The sequence below is a fragment of the Talpa occidentalis genome, unplaced genomic scaffold (genome assembly GCF_014898055.3).
Source record: "Talpa occidentalis isolate TD23 unplaced genomic scaffold, MPIMG_talOcc4v2.1 talOcc4.11, whole genome shotgun sequence".
Lineage (NCBI taxonomy): Eukaryota > Metazoa > Chordata > Mammalia > Eulipotyphla > Talpidae > Talpa > Talpa occidentalis.
In genome coordinates this window covers 30,205,251-30,228,422 of record NW_023601104.1, presented here as the reverse complement: position 1 = coordinate 30,228,422, position 23,172 = coordinate 30,205,251, and the positions used below count along the sequence as shown (strand labels likewise).

At 46.9% G+C, this 23,172-nt stretch overlaps 1 protein-coding gene across 2 annotated transcripts in view; it reads right to left on the bottom strand.

Annotated features, from left to right (window-relative positions):
* The window catches only part of ANKDD1A (ankyrin repeat and death domain containing 1A), a 34,846-nt gene extending 25,118 nt beyond the window's left edge, over positions 1 to 9,728 (bottom strand). For both annotated transcript variants that reach the window (XM_054688090.1, XM_037502711.2), the window contains exon 1: positions 9,650 to 9,728. In XM_054688090.1, the coding sequence (XP_054544065.1) occupies positions 9,650 to 9,683 (34 nt within the window). In that variant the 5' untranslated portion in view covers positions 9,684 to 9,728. The remainder of the gene's footprint in view (positions 1 to 9,649) is intronic.
* Positions 9,729 to 23,172: the final 13,444 nt, after the last annotated feature.

Below are 23,172 nucleotides of genomic sequence, written 5' to 3'. Positions count from 1 at the left end.
ATGTCAGGTCTCCTTGGCTGATGAGGGTCATCATTGTCGTCATCATTGTCACTGTCACTATTATTGGTCAGGAGGGATTTGGCACCCTGACCCTTCCTGATTTACCCACAGCTTGCAGCGGGCCCAAGTGGGCATAAGTAGCAAAACTGCTTGCATGAGTGACACTAACAATCCTCACAGTAATGGCTACACTTGCCTCCTCCAGAAAGCCTTAGACACACTAGCACAAAGAAAAAATATTTGTTGACCCTTTGCAAAGTCATCACATGACAGGTAATCTTGTGATTTTATTGTTACCAAAGCCACATCCTGAATGTTTAGTGAATGTCTGGACCCAGTCCCTCCTTGCAGCCAGGTCCGGGTGGCCAGTGTCTTGGCAGGGAAGGCTAGGATGCACTAAGATAACTGCAGGCAGTTTGTTTTTTTCAGATAATTCCATATAGCCTTCTAGGGCTTCCTAGATACAATCTGTGGAGCTCAGCACACAATCTGTGTGCTGTTCAGCTCTGTTGAGCCACTTCCTGGCTTTGTGACTTAAGTTACTTAATTACCCCATGCCTCAATTCCTCATCTGCAAAATGGGGATATGAGCTGCCCTGCAGGGTCATTGTGATGATTAGAAGTAAGATAGAAGACCCCTTAGCATGGTATCTGGAAAAAGGGTCATCATTGTCGTCATCATTGTCACTGTCGCTATTATTCCTCCCAGGCAGCCCTCCACTGTTATACCACAGGGGCAGAGAATAGATTCTGAAGATCAAAGACCTGGAGGTGGTTCCTTCATTCAGGACCTTTTGAGTAAGTGAAGCCCAGTCAAGGGAAGCACCCTCCCCACACACCTCTCTGCATTGTTATTCTCCATAATACCACTCGGCAAAGGCATGGCTACACTTACATATTTATTAGGTTTGTTGTCTGCTTCCCCCATTATAAGTCCCTGGGAGAAGAGACTTTTGCCTGCTTTTAAAAAAAGATTTACTTTATTTATTTATGCATACAAGAACAGGGGTGTAAGCCAGAGGTGGGGGGGTGGGAGGATTCACCAGAGACAGAGTGGGGAGCAGAACAGGTAAATCTACCAGGGGAGCAGTGGGTAGACAGGAGAGGTCTGCTGTGCCATGTGGGTTAGCTCCCTGGCTAGGGATCAAACCCATGTCGCAGTGGCTGGGGAATAGCTTGATAGCACTGAGACTTTAACCCCTGCGCCACCAGGGAGGCCCAGTTTTTGATTTTTTAACTGCTCTATCTCCAAATTCAGGCACTAGCACCTATTAGTGGAATAAAAGACTGACATACAAATCATTAAATCTCTTTGAACTGTAAGATGCTGTCCCGGCAAAATGGCGGCGAGGAGACGCTGCGAGTAAGATCTCCCATTAAAAAAGTGAATAGGAGGAAAAGCGGCAGGTCCCAGTGAGAACTGGGCCACGGAAGATAAACGGGTGACGCCAGCGAACTGCCCGAAGAAGAAACTGGCCATAAAAGAGGACTAGAAGGGAGGGAAGCGCAGAACCCTGCTCCCCTCCCCCGCCCACAGAGGCGGCACTCTCCGACCTGCAGAGAGGAGGAAACAACAAACCAAAACGGCCCACAAGAACAAACGAGGCAGCAAGCGGGACTGTGAGTGGAAAGGAACTATTGCAGCCACCACACCCCGTGAACAGGAGCTGAGGCGAACCCTGCAGGATCCGCCGCAGCGGTGAGCGAACGGCTCCGGCGCCATTAGGAGAGAAGAACAAGACCCCGGGAGACACGCACACAGCCCGGGCTGCCGGTAAGCTGGCGCGGAAACGCGGAGTGCTCGGCGCGCTTGAAAAGCAAGTGCAGACCTGGATCGCGGCTGCCCAGGTCCCCGCGCCTGCGACCTAGGCTTGCGGGGAGACTACCTAGGCTTGCGGGGAGACGCGCGGAGGTCCTCACTGAGGTGAAGGTCCCTCCCTGAGTAAGCAGGATCCAGGCGCCCAGGCACGGGAGCGGTGCAAAAGGCGCCATTCCCGCGCCACTGAACTGGGCTACAGCCCGCGTCCTGGAACTGAGGGCTTTGAACTGAGACCCGGGCACGAAAATTAGGGACGTGGTTTCTCCACGACGGTGGGGCACAAGGCAGACACAGCACCCCAAAGCTGTTGAGGTGTACCCTACCATTCCCGCTCTGTTCTCTGTCCCACGGGGTGGGGGGAGGCGAAAAACAGCCCCCCAAGGACAATAGGAGAGATCTCTGGCGCCACCTAGCGACCAGGAAAAAAAAAAAGTCACTAACACCCTATAAAACAGGACATTTCTTAAGACTGCTTGAAAAGGGCAGAAGGTTTCTGGAGGACCCAGTGGCCAGCCGGGAAGTTATTCCACGCCAGGCCCCTTCCGACCAGCAGTCTGAGCCCACAGAGGGAGCAGGCACCCACGTCCGGGGCAGACCGGGTGCGCAGAAGAGTGTGCCTGAAACCGGAGGCGCAGGGACTGCATCCCGCTTCGCCATTTGAGAACAGGGACATTTCTTCAGTAAAAACTGCCTAAAACCAGCAGAAAGCTCCCCCAGAAGACAGAGATGGCTCCTGGAAGAGCCAGAGGGAGCGGAGAAGTTCACCCAAGATGTCAGTCAGTCCGAGCAACACAGTGTCCCAACGCATACGACAAATTAGAAACAGACAGTAGGGAGTAGAAGAACCACACGCAACCTAAAAACTCCTCAGGAAAGAAGCACACACAAAAAAAGAAAACCACTCCCCAGATTGCAACGACAGCAACTTGGAAGAACTTCTGAGCCTTCCAGAAAGAGAATTTAAAATTGCCATGATTAAAAAAGTGATAGATCAGAAGAAGGAAATTGAGTCCCTAAAGAGGGAAGTAAGAGAAATGCAGAGATCAAAGAATTAATGGAGGAACTAAAGAACTCTGGGAAAAGCAATGAAAGCAGAATAGATGAATGGAAGAACGAATAAGTAATCTTGAAGACACAGAAATAAAAAGAACCAAAACAGAAAAGGAAAGAGAAGTACGAAGGAAAAAGAATGAAGAAAGACTTCGGAACTATCTGACTCCATGAGGAAAGGAAATATAAGAGTTATAGGAATTCCAGAAGGAGAGGAGAGAGATGTAGGAACAGAGAAAATATCATGGATATAATTGAAGAGACTTCCCAAATGCGAAGAAGGAGCTGAAAATTGATATACAAGAAGCAAGAAGAACACCAAACTTCCACGACGAAAGGAAAACACAGCAAGACACATAATAGTAAAGCTCCCAAGAATCCAGGACAAGGAAAAAATAATGAAGCTGGCAAGAGGGAAAGAAACAGATACATTCAAAGGAAAACCAATCAGGCTGACATCAGACTTCTCTGAAGAAACACTACGGGCAAGGAGAGAGTGGAGGACATAGTCAACAGACTCCAAGAAAACAGATGCCAACCAAGAATACTCTATCCCGCAAAGCTCTCTTTCCTCCATGAAGAAAGAATATGACCTTCCCAGACAAAGAGAAACTCCGGAATTTCATTGCGACTAAACCCCCACTCCAAAAAATACTACAAGGATCCTAAAGCCAGAACCTCAGAGGGACGAATAACAACGAAAGAAGACCAAAAAAAAAAAAAAAGTTATTAAAAGAATAAATAAATAAAATCAAAGGAAAGACAAACATAATGGCAAATACAGATGCTAACATATCAATATTAACTCTAAATGTAAATGGACTAAACTCTTCAATAAAAACACAGAGTTGCAGCCTGGATTAAGAAACAAAACCCAACCTTTTGCTGTCTCCAGGAAACACATTTAGCTACAAAAGATAAAAATAGGCTCAAAGTCAAAGGATGGAAAACAATCCTACAAGCAAATGGGCCAAAAAAGAAAGCAGGAACAGCTATACTTATATCAATAAAACAGACTTCAAACTCAAAAAAAAAAAAGAGACCCAATGGTCACTACATTATGATTAAGGGGACAATACTTCAAGAAGAAATAACACTCATTAACATATACTCACCAAACGAAGAGCACCAAATATATCAGACAACTGTTGGTCCTCTCTGAAAACAGACATCAGAGAAACACATATGTAGTGGGAGACTTCAACACACCACTATCAACAATGGATAGATCAACAAGACAAAAAATAAGTAAAGAAACTAAAGCTCTAAATAAGGACCTAGAGCATTTGGGCTTAACAGACATCTATAGAACACTAAACCCAAAAAAAACGGAGTACACATTTTTCTCAAGCGCACACGGATCATTCTCCAGGATCGATCACATACTGGGGCACAAGACAAACATCAACAGATACACCAAGATTGAAATCATACCAACCATCTTTTCTGACCACGAAGGCATCAAACTAGAAATAAATCATAAAAGAAGGCAAGGAACTATCCTACCTCATGGAGATTAAAAGCCACACTACTGGAAGACCACTGGACTAATGAGGAGATCAAAGAAGAAATTAAAAAAATTCTTTGAATTGAATGACAAGGAGGACACCAATTCCTAAATGTATGGGATGCAGCAAAAGCAGTAATAAGAGGAAAATATATAGCAATAGAACTCACATCAAAAAACAAGAAGAACTCAAAGAAACAACCTAATCTCGAAGCTTAAAGATCTAGAAAAAGAACAACAAAAAAACCCCAGAACCAGTAGAAGAAAAGAAATAATAAAAACCAAAGCAGAAATAAATGAAATTGAAACTAAAAAACAATCCAAAAGATCAATGAAACCAAGAGCTGGTTCTTTGAAAAAATAATAAAATAGACAACCCCTAGCCAGGCTCACAAGGAAAAAAAGGAGAAAGCACAATACACAGAATCATAAATGAAAGAGGAGAAATCACAACGGACACAGCAGAAATCAAAAGAATAATCAGTAAACTACTATGAACAGTTATATGGAAACAAGTTCAACAATCTAGAGGAGATGGACAAATTCCTACAACTCTACAATCACCCAAAGCTAGATAAAGAAGAAATAGACACCTAAACAGACCAATTACAAGCAGCGAAATTGAAATGGTAATTAAAACCTCCCCAAAAACAAAAGCCCAGGACCTGATGGATTTACAAATGAATTCTACCAACATTCAGAGACGAATTAGTGCCTATCCTTCACAAACTCTTCCAAAAATTGAGAAGGAAGGGACAATACCAACACGTTCTATGAAGCCAATATTACACTAATACCAAAACCGAATAAGGACAACACAAAAAAGGAAAACTATAGGCCAATCTCCCTAATGAACACTGATGCAAAAATCCTCAATAAATTTTAGCTATCAGAATCCAACAATGTATCCATAAGATAATTCACCACGACCAAGTTGGATTCATTCCAGGGGCACAAGGATGGTTTAACATCCGAAAATCAATCAACGTTATCCAACACATCAACAAAAAGAAATATAAAAACCATATGATAATATCAATAGATGCTGAGAAAGCTTTCGACAAAGTGCAACACCCATTCATGATAAAAGCCCTTGAAATTCTTGGGATACAAGGAACATACCTCAACATCATAAAGGCCATCTATGACAAGCCAACAGCCAGTATCATTCTCAATGGTGAAAAGCTGAAAGCAATTCCATTAAGATCTGGAACAAGACAAGGATGTCCACTCTCACCACTGCTTTTCAATATAATACTGGAAGTCCTAGCCAGAGCAATAAGACAAGAGAAAGACATCCAAGGAATCCAAATAGGAAAAGAAGAAGTCAAACTATCACTATTTGCAGATGATATGATAATATACATAGAGAACCCCAAAATCTCCACAGAAAAACTAATTCAACTCATCAATCAATTCAGTAAAGTGGCAGGATACAAAATCAACACGCAAAAGTCAGTGGCCTTCCTATACACAAACAATAAATCTGAAGAAGAAGAAATCAAAAAAACCACCCCTTTTATTATCGAAACAAAAAAAATCAATATTTGGGAATAAATCTAACAAAGAGGTAAAGGACCTATACAAAGAAAACTATAAAACACTGTTAAAAGAAATAGAAGAAGACACAAAGAAATGGAAAGACATCCCCTGCTCATGATTGGAAGAATAAACTTATTAAAATGGCCATCCTACCAAAAGCAATATACAGATTCAATGCTATTCCAATCAAAATCTCAATGGATTCTTCAAAGAAATAGAACAATTATTGATGAAATTCATATGGAATCACCAAAAACCCCGAATAGCCAAAGCTCTACTGAAAAAAAAAGAAGGAAATGGAGGCATCACACTCCCAGACTTCAAACTATACTACAAAGCCATAATCATCAAAACTGCATGGTATTGGAACAAGAACAGACATACAGACCAATGGAATCGAATAGAAAATCCAGAAATAAACCCACAGATTTATGGTCAACTAATCTTTGACAAAGGAGCAAAGACTATGCATTGGAGCAAAGAAAGTTTGTTCAATAAATGGTGCTGGGAAAACTGGGTCGCTACATGCAAAAGATGAAGCTTGACCACTACCTCACACCATACACAAAAATCAACTCAAAATGGATTAAAGAACTAGACATAAGACCTGAAACCATAAAATACATAGAAGGAAATATAGGCGAAACACTACGGGATTTGCACATCAAAGACATCTTTACAGACACATCACCCAAAGCAGTGATAGTGAAGAGAAAGATAAACAGCTGGGACTACATCAAATTAAAGAGCTTCTGCACAGCAAAGAGACAATAACAAAAACAAAGAGAAACCCCACACACTGGGAGAACATTTTTGCCCAACACTAATGAAAAGACTGATCACAAAAATCTGCAAAGAGCTGATGAGACTCAGCAACAACAAAGAAAATAATCCAGTCAAAAAATGGGCAGAAGAGCTAAAAAGAAACTTCTCTGAAGAGGAAATGCAAATGGCCAACAGACATATGAAAAAATGTTCAACATCACTTGTCATCAGGAAATGCAAATCAAAACTACCATGAGATACCATCTCACACCAGTGAGAATGGCACATATTAAAAAAACTAGCAACAACAAATGTTGGCGAGGATGTGGAGAAAAAGGAACTCTTGTGCACTGTTGGTGGGAGTGCAAACTGGTCCAACCACTATGGAGAGCTGTGTGGAGATTTCTGGACCTACTAAACATAGAGCTTCCATATGATCCAGCAATTCCACTCCTAGTATTTACCCCCAAAGGACACAGAAACATCAATTCCAAAAGAGCACCTGCACTCCTATGTTTATAGCACACTGTTTACAATAGCTGAGCTTTGGAAACAACCCAAATGCCCAAAAATAGATGATGACTGGATCAAGAAGATGTGTACATATATACCATGGAATATTACTCAGCATTCAAAAAAGATAAACACATGCAATTTGCAGCAACATGGATGGCACTGGAAGGGATCATGCTCAGCGAAATAAGCCAAAAAGAAAAGAAAAATACCGGATGGTCATCACTCATAGCAGGAATCTAGAAAACTTAAATAAGGGACCAGGAAAATGAATATAAGAAAGTGAAAATCAAAATCAACAAAAAACTATGAACCAGAGACACTTTTTGGGGGGGGGGGGCGTTAGGGGAAGGATTGGGGTCAGAATGGGGCGTTTGCAATTGTATGGGGATATAAAAATAATTTAATATTTAAAAAAAATTAAAAAAAAAATAAAAATAAAAAACATATAACAAAAAAAAAAAAAAAAAAAAAAAGATGCTGTCCCAATTAAAATTAATTTTTCTCCTGGAAAATCAAAGCTCAGAGCGGGAGGCAGCTTCAGGACAATACTCAGGGGAAGGAGGAAAACACCATCTTCCAAGTGTGGTCCCTGCTGATGCTCCACCCTCCCCCAAACCCAAAGAGGTCTGCCTTCTTGTAGGTAAAGAGAGAGCCCTTCTCAAGGTAACATAACAGGATCTTGAAGAGTCCCTTTTGTGGGAGGGAGAGAGTGTCCTGAATGAACTCCACAAACTCAGGTCTTATGTATCCCACCCCCACCCCAGACCAAAGAGATCCGAGACATCAAGGACTGCAAATCCTATAATGTCATCACCAACGAAGGGAGTATTGCTGGGAACTGAGGGTGGAGTTAAGCAGACAGGCCTGGTATATAACCAGATGTGTGGGCCTTGGAGTTGTTGGTTTTTCACTGGGCTTCAGCGTACTATTGGGATCCCAGCTCAGTGGAACTGGTAGGACACATTCACCAACTTACCGCTCTCTCTCTTGCTCTCACTGAGTTATTCCTCTCTTCCTTTCCCTTTTTGTGAATAAACCCTTTATTTGTCTTTTTGTGTGTATTTGCAGTTGAGTCTCATTGTAAGTTCTTTTTAAGCATGCAGTTGAGGACCCACACTCAGGCCAACCCATATCACATTGGGGTTGCCCTGTAATACTTTCAAATCCAAACATCTGTGTCCCTAACTTTTCTTTTCCTAACCTCTTTTCTTTCCTTAACCCACCAAGATCCAGTTTCCAGAAAAGGGCTGCTGCTTCAGTGTGAGCTCAGAGAAGCCTGGCTTCCAGGGTCCACTCAGCCACTTTCCAGCATCAGGATTCTGGACTGGTCACCCCTTGGGGGGGTCTCCATTTCTTCTGTTATAAAAGTGAGGGAGGGCGAAGAAAGTAATTTGCACAGATCCCTTCCAGCTCTGACACCGTTTATCTCAGCTGAAGACCAGGAGCAGTGCCTGGCAAGAATAGCCAAGAAACAAAATGGAAGCAAGCCCACCCCACATAATGCTCAAGAAATCAAGTCCAGTCTCATCTCCTCCCTCCATCTCAACATCCACCTTCTTTCCTGCCACATCAAATACTCACTACATTCTTATCTCTGAGCCTTTGCCCAGAATTCTCACACACCCCAAAACCCCACTGCTGCACATTCTTTAAGGTACAGCTAAAGGGACCCACTGTCCCAGGTAGAACCCTGTACTTCTGAAATAGCATCTCCATAGAGTCCCCATCCCCACTTCCACCTGCACCCCAATGAGGACAATCCTTCTCTGCCTTCTCCCAGTCAGTGGGGCCAATGCCCGCAGTAGGCCAATGCCGACTCTGTGCACACAGATGCTGCTGCTCGGCCTGGAGCCCTGGCAGTGGGTACACTCATTGAGGCATGCCCTAGGGTGCCCTCACCCACCTTCACTACCGCAGCTCCTCCACTGGGTTCCAGTCTCCCCATTTGACAAGGTCTCTATTCCCTGTTGAGCCCCAACATTCTGTAGGAGTTGGGGCCTTCATCGTTTCTACCACTTAATGGCTGTGTGACCTTGAGCAATTTATTTAACCACCCTATGCCTCAGCTTTCTCTTCTGCAAAATGGCGCCAACAGGGCTGCTGAGAAAATCAAAATCCGTGCTTGTATAGGCTCGGCCCGCTCACAAAGTACAAAGTAAGAGCACGATAAAGGGTCACATTGCTCCCTAATTTATAGCTAAAGCCTCTGCCGCCACAGCTCCCAGCTCTCGGTGCGGGTGGCGCCCCCCGAGCCCCACTCGAGAAACCAAGGTCCCCTCCGCCCGGTGCGCGTTCCTCTCGGCGCCACACACGAAAAAAGCCCAAAACGGAGGTAGCCAAGGGACCGCGCCATCCGCAGCGTTGATCGCCCCCAGAGAATGGCGGGCGACCTTCTAACAGCCTCTGCCGGCGACCTCCAGCCCTTTCGGCCCCGAGACCCGCGCACTCACGGCCATCGGTCTCCCCCGCCAGCGTCTCCTCCATCCCGCCGGCTCCGCAGCCCCAAAGCGCGCGTCTACCCGCCGCGACTGCAGCTGCAGCCCGTGCAGGGCTGGGGGGGCCCTGGGAGGGGCGCTAAGCTGGGGGCGGGGCGGCGGGAGGCCTCCGAGAGGCGCTAGGGGACTTCCTAGGGGCTGCCCTGGCAGACCCCTCGCCCGCGGCCCGGCCTCCGGACAGCTGTGGGGGAGCCTAGGCGGCCTCCGGGCACCGCGGAGCGGCTGCAGATTCCTTCTGGCTCGTTCGACCTGCTCGTGGACGAGCTTTCACGCCAGAGTCCCGAGGTCGAGGCCACGTGGATGAGCGGGGTCTGGGACCTGGTCCTTCTCTCGGCCTTGGCGTGGCGTTCAAGGCCTCCCGGAGGGCTCAGGACCTTGGTCAGGCCGCCCCCAGGCACCCCAAGGACTTGAGCAGGCGTTTAAGGAAGAGAAACCCCATTGGGCTTGAAAGCATGAGAAAGGAAGATCACATTATTCGTGATAAGAAAAATACTAATTAAAGTGGCAGTGAGCTCTCACACCAACTAGACTAGCAAAAATAGAGAGCTGAATAATGCCAAATGCTGGGGGGATGTGGGGCTCTCACAGCCAGTGCCCCGCTGGTGGGAGTAGCCTGGGGCAGCTGGTCTGGAAAACAGCCTGGCGGTGATGAAGGAAGTCAACGAAGAGAATGGTCCTGAAATCCAGCTCTGCTCTTACAAGCTCAGGCAGGGACATGTCAGAGGATGTCTGCGGCCCTGTCGTTGTTTTGTGGTTGCCAGGAATTGGAGACAACCTTAGCGTCCACGCTGGGGTAGTGGATGGATAAAATGTGGTACTATGCCACTAGCCGGGCAGGGGACCAGAGGTATTCACAGCAGCATGATTAAACGCCTACTGCTGAGAGGGGAAAAATGAACCAATTAAGTAAGACCACTAACATGATACCAATAAAAATTGTATGTCTGTCGAGGTGTCCTACGTTCTTTTTGCAATCTCAGAGTGGTTCATAATGAGGCTTCTTCAACCAGTCTACTCCTTTCTTTTTTTTTTTTCTTTTTTTTTTTTTTTATAGAGGCATGTTTTATTTATTTATTTATTTTATTTGTTTTGTTTATACAAGCACTGGGTACAGTCAGAAGCGCAGGCGGGTGAGAGAATTCACCAGAGCCAGAGCGGGGAGCAGAGCAGGCAGAAGGACCGAAGTACACTGCTGAGGGGAGCAGTGGGTGGCAGGAGAGGTCTGCGTGCCATGTGGGACCCTCCGGGGAGCAGCCGGGGATCGAACCGGAACCGCAGAGGCCGCGGGCAGCGCTCAACCACTGTGCCACCGGGGAGGCCCCCAGTCTAGTCCTTTCTGATGGACATGGGCCTGTTTCCAGTCTTTTGCTATCACAATAGTTACCGGACAATCTCAAGCATGTATTGTTTGGTCATTTTTACCATGCCTCTAGGGGATCAATTTTTAGAAGTGGGATTGGTGGCTCAAAGGGCAAACAAATGCATGTGTAATTTTGCTAGCTATTACCTATTCCCCCTCATAGGGGCTGTTTTGCACTCCCATGTGGCACATATGAAAAAGCGTGTTTGTTCACAGCCTTCCCAACAGAACAGGCTGTCAAACGTGGATTCTGGCCAACATGCTAGGTAAGAAATGACAAACCAGTGTAATTTTAATTTGCATTTCTATCAGCACAAGCAAAGCTGGTATTCTTTTTCTTTGTTTAATAACCACTTTCGTTTTCTTCCTAGGAACAATCCATTTTTATCCAACTCGTTCTTTGTGATTGTTGCCTTAAACGAATGTTAAAACAATTATTATTTCTTGTCTTATTAATAATGTTTGCTCATTACCAAAGAAAATTTAAAATACACACAAGAAAAAAATACCCATAATTTATCTCCCCAAAGATGCCACTGGAATCACTTGCTAGTCCCTTTCTAACAAAAGAAAAAAATGTACACAGAGTGGTAAAATATCTGCTGGTCTTGTGCCAGCACTTGGGAGCCAGAGGCTGCACCGGACGTTTCTGCTGAGAACATCAGCTGTGTGAGGGGAGAGAGGTCTGGAGTGGGAAGTGGGCAGTAGGTCTGGCCAAGTGGGGATGGGAGTGGCCAGTGGCAGCCACTGGAGAGGCGCCCATTTGTGAGTGAAAAGGAGCACCCCTCTATAGCACTGCCCACTCTTAGGTCCCAGATCAGGCCACCCCAAGACGCACCAAAGTAGCATATTGATTTTAAATTTCAAAAAAGGTGAATGAATGATACCCTAAAACTCTCTTTCTCCTAAAAGTGGCCATTTACTTTGACCCTCCTCCTTCTTGTCCCCTCTGAAAGCAGGAAATAAATCTCTGGGTAAGCAGACCCCCTCCCTCTCCAGACATAGAAAGAGCCCTTATCCTCAGAGACAGGGACAGGAAGCTGTGTAAACAAGCTCTGCTTAGCTCACTAAATTAGTTGCTCCAAGAATTTCTTTGTCCTCTGTGCTCTTCACAGATTTATTGCTTCTTTGTCTAAAAGCTGTATAAACTAGGTCTATGGCCATCACTAAATTCCATATTTTATGGATCGATCTCCAGGCTCATAAATTAAATTTGTCTTTTTTCTTGCTTGTCTTGCTCCTGTCATTTTATCATTGGGCCAGTCAAAGGAGGTGACTGGGAGACCCCCTGAAAATATTTCCAGCACCACACAGAGGAAATGAGTGGGAGGAGCAGCAGGAGTACAGGGCTGGACTGTGTTCCAGTTCAGTTCCGGGAGCCTAGTCATGTCACCCAGGACAAGTCTCTCTCCGTCTCTTTGTTATAGAGCAGCCCTGATATTGAATGGGTAGAAGGAAATAGGCCTAGGCGGTCGCTATACTAAGAAGGAATGAACACTCCTTGGAGGATGAAAGCACTGGTTAACAGCTAGAGGGGGGCACTGCCGAATTACTTTTCAGGCCTCTGGGCAGCCCTAAATTCACAAACCTTGGTCCCCCCATTCATACTTCCCAGTCTGTACCCATGTCTTCCTGAATGTAGCCCCAGCTCTAACATTGCCTAGTCCAGAGAAATCACTAAACCTCTGTCTCTCAATTTCTTCATCTGTGGATGATACTTTTTAATAGGGTGATTTCAAAATCCAAGCATAGAGTGAATGTCCCGTTCTGGAGGTAATTGTTATCCTCCTGCTCTCCACTTGTCACCTGTACTGTCTCATTTAATCATCTTGGCAGGCCTGACAAGTGCTAGCATATCGAAGCTCCATTTTACAGAGGCGGGGAATGAAGTTCAGAGACGTTAATGACTGGCCCAGAGACACACAGCAGGCTGGTGAGAGTTGAGAATGGAATCCAGATGTGTTCTCTGTCTGCTTGAGGGAATTCACTGGCCCCTTGGCGCTGCACCCGGTGCTGCATCCCCACAAGTGAGGCCTGGGGGCATCTCTCAATCAACGCCCTTTCTTTTTGCTGGAAAGGAAAGCAATCTGGGGCAAAGCCTCAAAAACCGCGCGAGATGGCGACTCAGGCGGGCGAGGACTGCATCAGGTGAGCCCCGGCTGCTGTAAGCGGGAATGGAGGGGCGGGCTTGGCCAGATGGCAGCTCCGCTGGTCCACACGCGGGGGAGCCAGAGCCAGCGAAGAGCCGCGGGTAATTCCCTTAGGTGTTCGCACCCATCATTAGTCCACCCGGCTCTCAGGACCTTGAAGGAGCCATAAAGGTCTGGAGGAGGGCGGGTGAGGAAGAGTTGCAGCGGTGATGCAAGTAACTGGGGGGTGAGCGGCCTGTTTCATGCCCTTTCCACTGAGGACCTCTCAGAAAACCTCAGGCTTCGGGGAGTTGGGGAGGGGGGCGCAGGGGGCGGGGAGGGTGGGCGTGGAGACAGACTTACTTCACTGGCACAGAAGCTTGGGAATTACTATGGGTCCTGGTCAGGATAACGACCTTGTAAAGGCCTATTACCTGAATTTATGGCAGGCAGGCTGGAGAGAAGTGTTTGCCTAGAGAAAGATTGGGATCCACTTGCATTCCCTGGCTAAGTAAGTGAGGCAGGTGCTGAGGTCTGGGGTCCCCACAAAGTGGCAGGGTCCAGCCTGCTGTGACAGCCCCGTTTACCTGGACATATGGGGTCCCCTCCCTGGCCTCTATTAGAAGGCCACACAGCCCTGGGCAGTGGCTGCAGAGAGTGCCCATGGCCCAGGGCTCTGCCAGCCCAACCAGCAAGGCTAAGTGTGGGGGGATAGGAGGTTGGGAGGTGGAGAAGATATTGGGGGAAGCAACACAAAGAGAAAGGAGAAGAGGAGTTAAGAGCTGGGAGGCTGGAGCTAAGCAAGGCCTTCATTTTTTAGGCCTCAGTTTCCTCATGTAGAAGAGGGAGTAATACTGCTTCATACAAAGAACCGTTGTGTGAATTCGATGAGCTGGTATTCTAGAAAATGTTTTGTGGCCAGTGCACAGACTAGGCTGCTCTTTCCTGGGAGCTCCCAGAATCCATGGTAAAGGGCTGGCCCCGAGGTAAATGTTTTACAGCTTTCATCACCCACTACACCACAGCCCCCACCCTAATCCTTACCAGACTGAAATTTTCAAGGCAGACATGGTTGCTGATTCAGCCTGTATTCATCCAAAAGTAAGACCTGATAAAACTTGGTAAGATGATCCTAAAGTTCATCAAAAAACAAAACAAAACACCCATGTACAAACAGACAGCAAAGCTGCAAAATCAAAAGCAGTGAAGGGGGGAAATGCAACCAAATATTGAAACAATTTGCCAAGAACTATTAGAACTTTAAAAATGCACATACACTTTATGCACCACAGAAATAACAGCAGTGAGAAGGCCAAGATAAATGCACAAGTTTGCTGCAGTTTTGTTTGTAACTGTAGCAAAGACTTGGAAACAACCCAAGAGTCCATCAAGAGGGGATGGTGAAATAAATAGAGGTGCAGTCATACAATGCAATGCCAAGCCATTATTAAAAAGAAATAAGTGAGTTTGTAAGTGCTGAGGTATCTAAGAGATAGCAAGGCAGACAGGAATTGCAGTAGGAGTCCATTTCTTTAAAAAGCATTCTTCCACCACTGCCTTCAAGCCTTTGTCAAATCTCCTTCCCTGTCCCAGGATGGGAATCTGGCAGAGACTATGCTTTGCAATCCCTTCAGGATATTCAAAGTCTAATCCAACCCATTTTAAATTTCAATTTCTTTGTATCTTCAAAATACGTATCGCACAATGACATAGAAGGTTTGCCATTTTAACTTTTTTCTAACCACAGCCCTCTGAAGTAGGTAGTGTGCTTATCATCTTCATCTTATAGATAAGGAAATCACAGCACAGAGAGGGTAAACAGCCTTCCCCAACACACATAGATCATATTGGCAACGCCAGAGTGTATGACCTCAGAGCCTATGCTCTTAGCCACTCTGGTATGTCACCTTAGATTCACAGGACCTCAAATGGGACTTTTTTTGGTCTCAGACTTTTAGCATGCAGAGTATGTATCATTGACTAGATATATTAGAATTAATTTGGACATTCCCTTAATGATGAACAGGTAGATTGCTTCTATTCTTGTGCTATCACAAAGAATGCTGCCATGAAACCTTTTGCTCAGGGATTTTTGTGCACTGGTACAAGCATTTTGGTAGGACGGATTCAGAGAAGTGCAGCTTCTGGCTCAAAGGGTTCTTTAAATTTGGATAGCTGTTGTGGATACCTAATGCTGTATTACAAACCACCCCAAAACTCAGTGCTTTGAACAACCATTTTGTGGTTGTTTTTTTTTTTTTTTTTTTTTTTTTAAAGATTTATTTATTTATTTATTTATACATGCACTGGTACAGTCAGAAGCGCGGGAGGGTGAGAGAATTCACCAGAGCCAGAGCGGGGAGCAGAGCAGGCAGAAGGACCGAAGTACACTGCTGAGGGGAGCAGCGGGCGGCAGGAGAGGTCTGCGCGCCATGTGGGACCCTCCTCCGGTGCCGGGGAGCAGCCGGGGATCGAACCGGCGATGCAGAGGCTGCTGGCAGCTTCGCAACCCAGCGCTCAACCGCTGCGCCACTGGGGAGGCCCATGTGGTTGTTTTTTTTTTAAGATTTATTTATTTATACAAGAACCGGGGTGTAGGCCAGATGTGTGGGAGGGTGAGAGGATTCACCAGTCACAGCAGGGAACAGAACAGGTAGACTGAGGAAACACACTGCTGAGGGGAGCAGCAGGTGAGACAGGAGAGATCTAAAGCGCCATGTGGGATTCTCGCCAGGCTGGCGGGGATCAAACCTGCGCTGCAGAGGCTGTGGACAGCTCCACAGAGCTGCACTCAACCGCCTGCACCACCAGGGAGGCCCACAACCATTTGTTTTATTCACGATTTTTTGGGTCAGGAATTTAGGAAGGGCTCAACTGGATGGTTTATCGTGGATTCTCTTCCAGGCTGGTTTCATTAGCATATGATTGGGCTCCTGTGCTCTGTGCCTCTGTCTGTCTGTCTGTCTGTCCGTCCCTACATAGTGTCATATGTCTTCATATCAATCTCTGCTTCCTTTGCTGTGTGTTGCCATCTTGTCTGTGGTATTGGGTCACAGCTCAGGAAAGAGGTCTTATCGGGCATAAGTAAAGGACCTGGGTATTAATAGCAAGGGACATTGTGGTCTCTAATGAAATCTGGCTTCAGGCCTTTTGACACCCTCTTTTCCACCCTCCCTCCTGATTTCTCCCCTCCTTTTCCCTTTCCCTCACTCATTTTTTTCTTTTTTGAGAGGGTGAATAGGGACTACAAACAAAGCAGGAGCTCAGTTGAGCAAGCTCTGAAGTTGGGGTGTGTGTGTGGCGTGGCTGGGCTCAAGGACTCCTGAGAGCTCCTTATGCACTCGGCAAAGCAGGTAGCCCTCGCTGCAGATCTCTGGGTCCTCACCCGCACCTTTCAACTGGCGAAAGATCTATCAGTTACAGAGTCTTGCTATGTGTTTGCCATCATCCACATGCATGGGGCATTTTAGATGCAGGGGGGGAAAAGCTAAAATCCTCCAGTTGCTAGAAGCAGCCTGGTGTCCGGCCAAAGTGGCAGTCATCACCGCCAGGGGCATCAAAAAGGAAATCCTTCAACTGCTAGAGAAAGTCTGGAGTCTGGTTAAAGTAGTGATTATTCATTAACCGGCTGGCCAACCTGAAAGCCAGGCTGGCAGCAGACCAGCAGGACAGGACCCTCCAAAGCCAGCAGCCCCTGGGCTGTGGTGGCGTCCACATCTACAGGTGTACCACAATCCTGGTTTTTGGGGAGCAATTGGGCGGGTGTCAGTAAAACTGTGTCCTTAGTCCAGGTCATGGAGCCCACACAGGGGCAAGACAAACTCGGGTGCCAGCCTGGTGCCAGAGCCCCCCCACACCGCCCGGAGTGCTGCGGGGGGGGGGCCGGGAGGGGGGCGGGGGCCCAGTCCTCATCCACTGCAGGCAGAGCTCCTCCTCGTGGCAGCCCTCCAGCTCAGCCAGCTTCTGCCAACAACCCCTCAGGTCCTTGAGCACTGCCTGGGATGCTGGGGTCGCTAAGAGCTGCCACTGGTGCACAGTGTGATGCCCGTGACCAAAAAGCGGCAAAGGTTGCACAGCCTGCGGTTCTCAGCCTGCAGGTGCTGGCTAAATTGCTTGAGTTCGCAGATCTGGCCTAGGTAGACCTGCAACTGCCGACTCACCTCCTAGTTGAGGTGGCCTCGCTCCACCAGAGTGGCCAGGCGCGCCGCTGCCTCCTGCTGCAGGCGCCACACCAGCTCCGCCTTGCCCACTGCTGCCTCGTCCGTCAGCTCCTCCATAACACCCACCTCAGGCCCCCGTGGTGGCTCAGCGGAGACATCACCTGCCCACCACCACAGCCTGGAGCCCCGGGGCTTAGCCTCTGGCTCTGCGGGTGGCCAGCTACAGCCGAGCTGAGATGAAAGATGGCTTGTGTCAAAATGAAGGAGAAAACACCAGAAGTGGTGCCTCTTACCAGACGGATACACTTTTGTTCCTTCAGTTTGCTTCTTTAGGTGCCAGATTTGCATGCAACGTAATACTGATCAGAGGCCTAGGCCCCCGCTGGAGATACAACACATGGACTCCTCCCCTTTTAAAGACCTGTGGGTGGACTTCCCAAAAATCAAGCCTTGTAGAGGCTTCAAATATTTCCTTGTTCTGATTTGCACCTACTCCGGGTATTACTCCAACCACTCCTGAGTGAAGCCAGCCTGCCCAAAGACGCCAAAGAAATAGACAGCCTGCCTGGACCCTGCAAACCAACTCAGGCTGACCCTGTGGGAAAACCCTGACTGGACACCTTGAACCTTCTAGAGACCCTGCTCCAACCAGAGCCCGGAAGCTGGCTGGTCAACGCACGGCGAAGGCTTGAGGAACATCAGGTAGATGTTCATAAGCTGTGGGACTCACCCCCAATGTTGGTTGTTTTTCCTGTTTCCTCTTTGGTTTGGCCGTTCTCATTATATTAGATTATTGCCTGCCCTGCCCTAAAATCTGGGAGCAAGCCCCCTGTGTCTTGGGCCCTGGCCAGCACCCTAATGTCTCTGTATTTTGCACATATGTTTCCAAGGTCTCTGGTTCTTCTCTATGTGCTCCCAAAGGGTACTGGCCCTGGCCATCATCAAAGCATATGCCCCGGCCATCCCACTGCTTGTGGCCCTTGGTGTTTCTTGCAGATAGGCTTGGGGGCGGTGGACCTCGGGGTGGCACAAAACAAGTTCACAGTCCTCTCCCAACAAGTTGATCGAGACCGCAATAATGTGGCTCAGTCTGTAAATGACCTCCAGGATCAAATGGATTCTTTAGCAGCAGTTGGCCTCCAAAACCGCAGGGGACTAGACCTGCTCACAGTCACCCACGGAGGCCTGCGCCTGTATCTAAATGAAGATTGATGTTTCTATGCCAACAAGTCAGGTGTTGTTTGAGAGTCTACCAGCCAACTCCAGGATAGACTTTGGGCTCCAGAAAAGAACTGGGAGGGTCCCCCTTGAGGGAAGCATCAGCATGCTAGCACTTTGGCTCACCTTCTGAGTCCACTGGTCTCCGTTCTTGTTCCTGTGATGCTCGCCCTCGGGCCTTGTCTTCTTAATCTGGCCACGCGGTTTATCCAGTCCCCTTTGGAGGCTGTTAAGCTCCAAAATATTAGACAATATGAACCCTTCCCCTCCTTTCCTAATGATACCTATGAGATCCTGAGTGCCTCCTATGATTCCTGACATTGATACTCCCCAGCACATAGTAGGGGTATCAAAAGGGGGGAAGTGAAGCAGGAAGTTTCCCGAGTCTGCTGCTTGTTGTCTAAATCTAAGCAGTCTGCTCCTTAGATTCTGTTGCTTGCTAGAGCGGAGAAGCGCTGGGTATACTGCACTGCTGGTTCACAGTGGCAGCCGTCGCTATCTTGACCCCCTTCCTGAACATAAAGAGTGCTTTATGCTATGATGGATGGGATAGCAAGTTTCCTCATACAAACTGTATAAAACCCTGCCATTTTTACTCTTGGGTGCTCAGCCCTTTGGGGAGCAATCCCACTGAGCCCACCCGTGTGATAATTAAATCTCTCTCTCTCTCTCTCTCTCTCCACCTCTTTGAATGCTGTCTGATTTCCTGGGAAATTGCAGTAACAATTTCAGTGGTATATCTAACCTATATCATGCAATAGGTGAACATTTATTATTCTGTGTTTTTTATCATATGATTTAGATCCTTTCTCCAATACAATATAGGTCCCCTAGGAGCATTTCTGAGATTTATATCCCTCTCTACTGAGAATAGTCCTTGTGCAATTGGCTCTGGTACTTTTTGTGTAATTCATGTAATTATCTCTCAGAAAAAATCCAAGTATATTATATATATACACACATATATGTAAACTGAACATTCTACAGAAGCCATAGGTCATTGTGTTTTCATTTCTCCTTTTTTAAAAAGATTTATTCATTTATGCATACAAGAACTGGGGTACAGGCCAGAGGCGTGGGGGGTGAGAGGAACCACCAGAGACAGAGTGGGGAACAGAACAGGCAGATGGACCGAAGTATACTGCTGAGGGGAGCAGCAGGCGAGGTCAGGAGAGTCAGGGAGTCAGGAGAGGTCAGGGAGGTCAGGGAGTCAGGAGAGGTCTGCTGTGCCATGTGGGTTGCTCCCTGGCCGGGGATCGAACTGGTGCTGCAGAGGCTGCGGACAGCTTCATAGGTTGCATCTTAACCCCTTGTGCCACCAGGGAGGCCCCATTCATTTCTCCTTTTTTTAAAGAAAAATAATTATAACAGTGAAACTCTAGCTGTTGTTTAGAGCCAAGTAGAGTTTTAGGATTCATAAGAACTTCAACAGTTTTAGACAACAGTCAATATTGACAATTTTCTCTATGGAGAGCAGTGATCTCAGTTTAGGAAGAATTTACATTTGGGAAGAATATAATAATTCTTACATTTAGGAAGAATTGAATTTAATCTTTCTTTAAGATGGTATTAACTAAGGAAATACTTTGAAGTGCATATAAAAATATGTGTGAAAAAACTCACCAGCACTTTCTTCATAGTATTTGTTGTTTTTTTTAACATTTTAAAAAGACAAGTTTATTAGGAAGAAAGGAAAGAAAAAGAGGCACTTGCATAGTAGGCAGACAGGAGAGCTGCCTTTTGCCAGTGCAGAATTTTTAACAAATAATTTGGAAACAATCTAAATGAAAACCCCAGGGAATGGTTAAATTACTACATATATTTATAATTAAAGGAGCGATTAGCAGGCCCAGGTGAATGGAAAGCGGAGGTGTGATATAGGTTCAGGGACCAAAGGGCCCGAGGACCAGAGTGCAGAGAAACGGGGGCGCCGCCTGGTGGTGACGGCAGGTACTGCGGCAACGGCGTAGACGACCTGGGAGCCGGGGAGGCGCAGAGGCCGGGCCCCGCGCAGAGGAAGGCGCGGGAGGGGCGGAGAGCGAGGTTTTCAGTCCAAATAGACACGTTTTGCGATTTAGTGGCTTCCCGGATGTTCAGGTTAACAGTATTTTTGGAGACGACATGGGATATTTGCTTCCATTTCGTTTGTATTTCCAAACAGCCCGGCTGCGCAGGAGGGGGGCGTGGTCACCGAGAGCCCGTAGCGGCGCCGCCCCGCCCGCACCTGGCCGCACCTGGCCGCACCTGGCCGCACCTGCCCTCACCTGCCCAGACCGCGAGCCCCGCCCGGCGTGCGCACTGCGCTCCTCCCGCACCCGCCAGTGCTCCCCGGGGCTGGGAGGGGTCCTGCCCCCCGGACCCAGCGGGGAGGCGCCATCTGCGCGTTCACCCGGGGCCTCCTTAGCGGAGAGGACGAGGTGAGCCGCGTCGGGGCAGGTGAGAGCATCTCCCTGCGGGCGGCTGGCCGCGGGGCGCCCAGCGGGAGGGCCCGGGCAGGGCGGGCTGGGTGTGGAAACTGGGGCTTTGGAGGATGCTTTGTTGTGCCTGTAATTTTCACCGTTCCCTGGGGTTTTCATTTAGATTATTTCCAATAACTTGTTATTGGAAAGAAAGTGCTGGTGAACATTTTTATACATAAAAATTTTTATCTGAAAAGGAACTCTCCGGCACTGCTGGTGGGAGTGCAAACTGGTCCAACCCAATGGAGAGCTGTGTGGAGGTTCCGCAAACTACTGAAATGGAACTTTCAGATGGTCCAGCAATTCCACTCCTAGGGATCTACCCAAAGGACACAAAAACATTGATTCAAAAGGATCTCTGCACCCCTATGTTTATTGCAGCACAATTTACAATAGGCAAGATATGGAAACAACCTAAATGCCCAAAAATAGATGACTGGATCAAGAAGATGTGGTACATATACACCATGGAATATTACTCAGCAATCAAAACAGGTAAACTCATGCCATTTGTAGCAGTGTGGATGGAGTTAGAAGGGATTATGCTCAGTGAAATAAGCCAGAAGGAAAAGGAAAAATATCCGATGGTTTCACTTATAGGAGGAATGTAGGGAAACCAAATAAGGGGCCAAGAAAAAGAAATAATTATAATAAATTAAAAAACAAAATTAGGGCCTCCCTTGTGGTGCAAGGGATTAAGCACCGCACTATGAAGCAATCCCCGGACTGCAGCACCAGTTCGATCCCCGGCCAGCCAGGGAGCAACCCACATGGGGAGGCAGACCTCCTGTTTCGCCCGCTGCTCCCCTTAGAAGTGTATTTCAGTCAGTCTGCCTGTTCTGTTCCCCGCTGTCTCTGGTGAATCCTCTCACACACACACCTGCATCTCTGGCCTGCACCCCAGCTCTTGTATGCATAAATAAATAAATCTTAAAAAAAAAACAAACTTTAAATTCAAGATTCTCTGCAGAAGAGTAGCATGAATTTATTTCTTCTCTGCTGTTGTCACGTTACTTCTTCTCACCACCAGGAGGCGCGCTCCCTCCCCCTTGGCCATCTAAGTCAGCACTCGCCTTGGGCCACCCTCAGCTCTTTCATTTCTCAGCGCTTTTGCTGTATTACTCCTGCTTGCCACCAGGCGGCGCCCTCCGTCATTTTTCTGCACTTCTGCCTCAATCACTTCTCTACTTTTCACTCACGGGTGACCCTGTCCTTCATTATTCTGTGCTCCATTTCCCTCTCTCCATGTCCTCTTTCACGCCTTTCTCTGTGCTTTGCGTGATACTCTCCACTCTTAACTCCCATCGGCATTGTTATTCTGCAGTCCTCACACACCTCACGTCCACGAGGGGGCGAGCTTGTTCCTCCCTTCGTTCTTTTCTGGAGTAAATTGCTCACAGCAACAGTGGCTTTGCTTAAGAAATTGTGAAATAAAATTGCACACTATTATATCTATATTTTCATGTATGCATTTTAAACCTACAAAAGTATGAGAAAAGACACTGATTCAATTACTCTGAATTATTCAGATGATATCATTTGTTTATCATCACCATGATGGCTTTCTTTTCTATATAGCCAGTTCAATTTTCTCAGGTCAGAAGGTCAGCTTTTATTCACAAGGAAGGAATCTTAATAACATTATTTGAGAGGAGCATGTGAAGGTATTATTCTATTTTAAAATATCATGGATTTGGGGAAACATGGTCAATTTTAAAAGTTGTTCAAACGGGGCCTCCCCCGGTGGCGCAGGCGCTGAGTGCTGGCCTGCGAGGCTGCGAGGCTGCCCGCAGCCTAAGCAGCGCCGGCTCGATCCCCGGCCACCGGCGAGGGTCCCACAAAAAAAAAAAAAGTTGCTCAAAGGACTCTAATGAAAAAGCAACGCAGTTGATTCACATTATTTTTATATTATTACTAATAATAGTTAACATTTATTGAAGGCTACAATATATTAAGCATGGAATACTTACATGTCTGTATGATCTCATTTCTTCCTAACAGACACCCCTTTATCCTCAGCTTACAAAAATCTAAACACAGCTAAATAAATCACAGAAATAAGCACTTGATATATATTAGATATGTCTGGCTTCAACACAATACACATAACACTGTGTTACGCCTGAAGCTTATTAAGCAATGTTAGTATTGA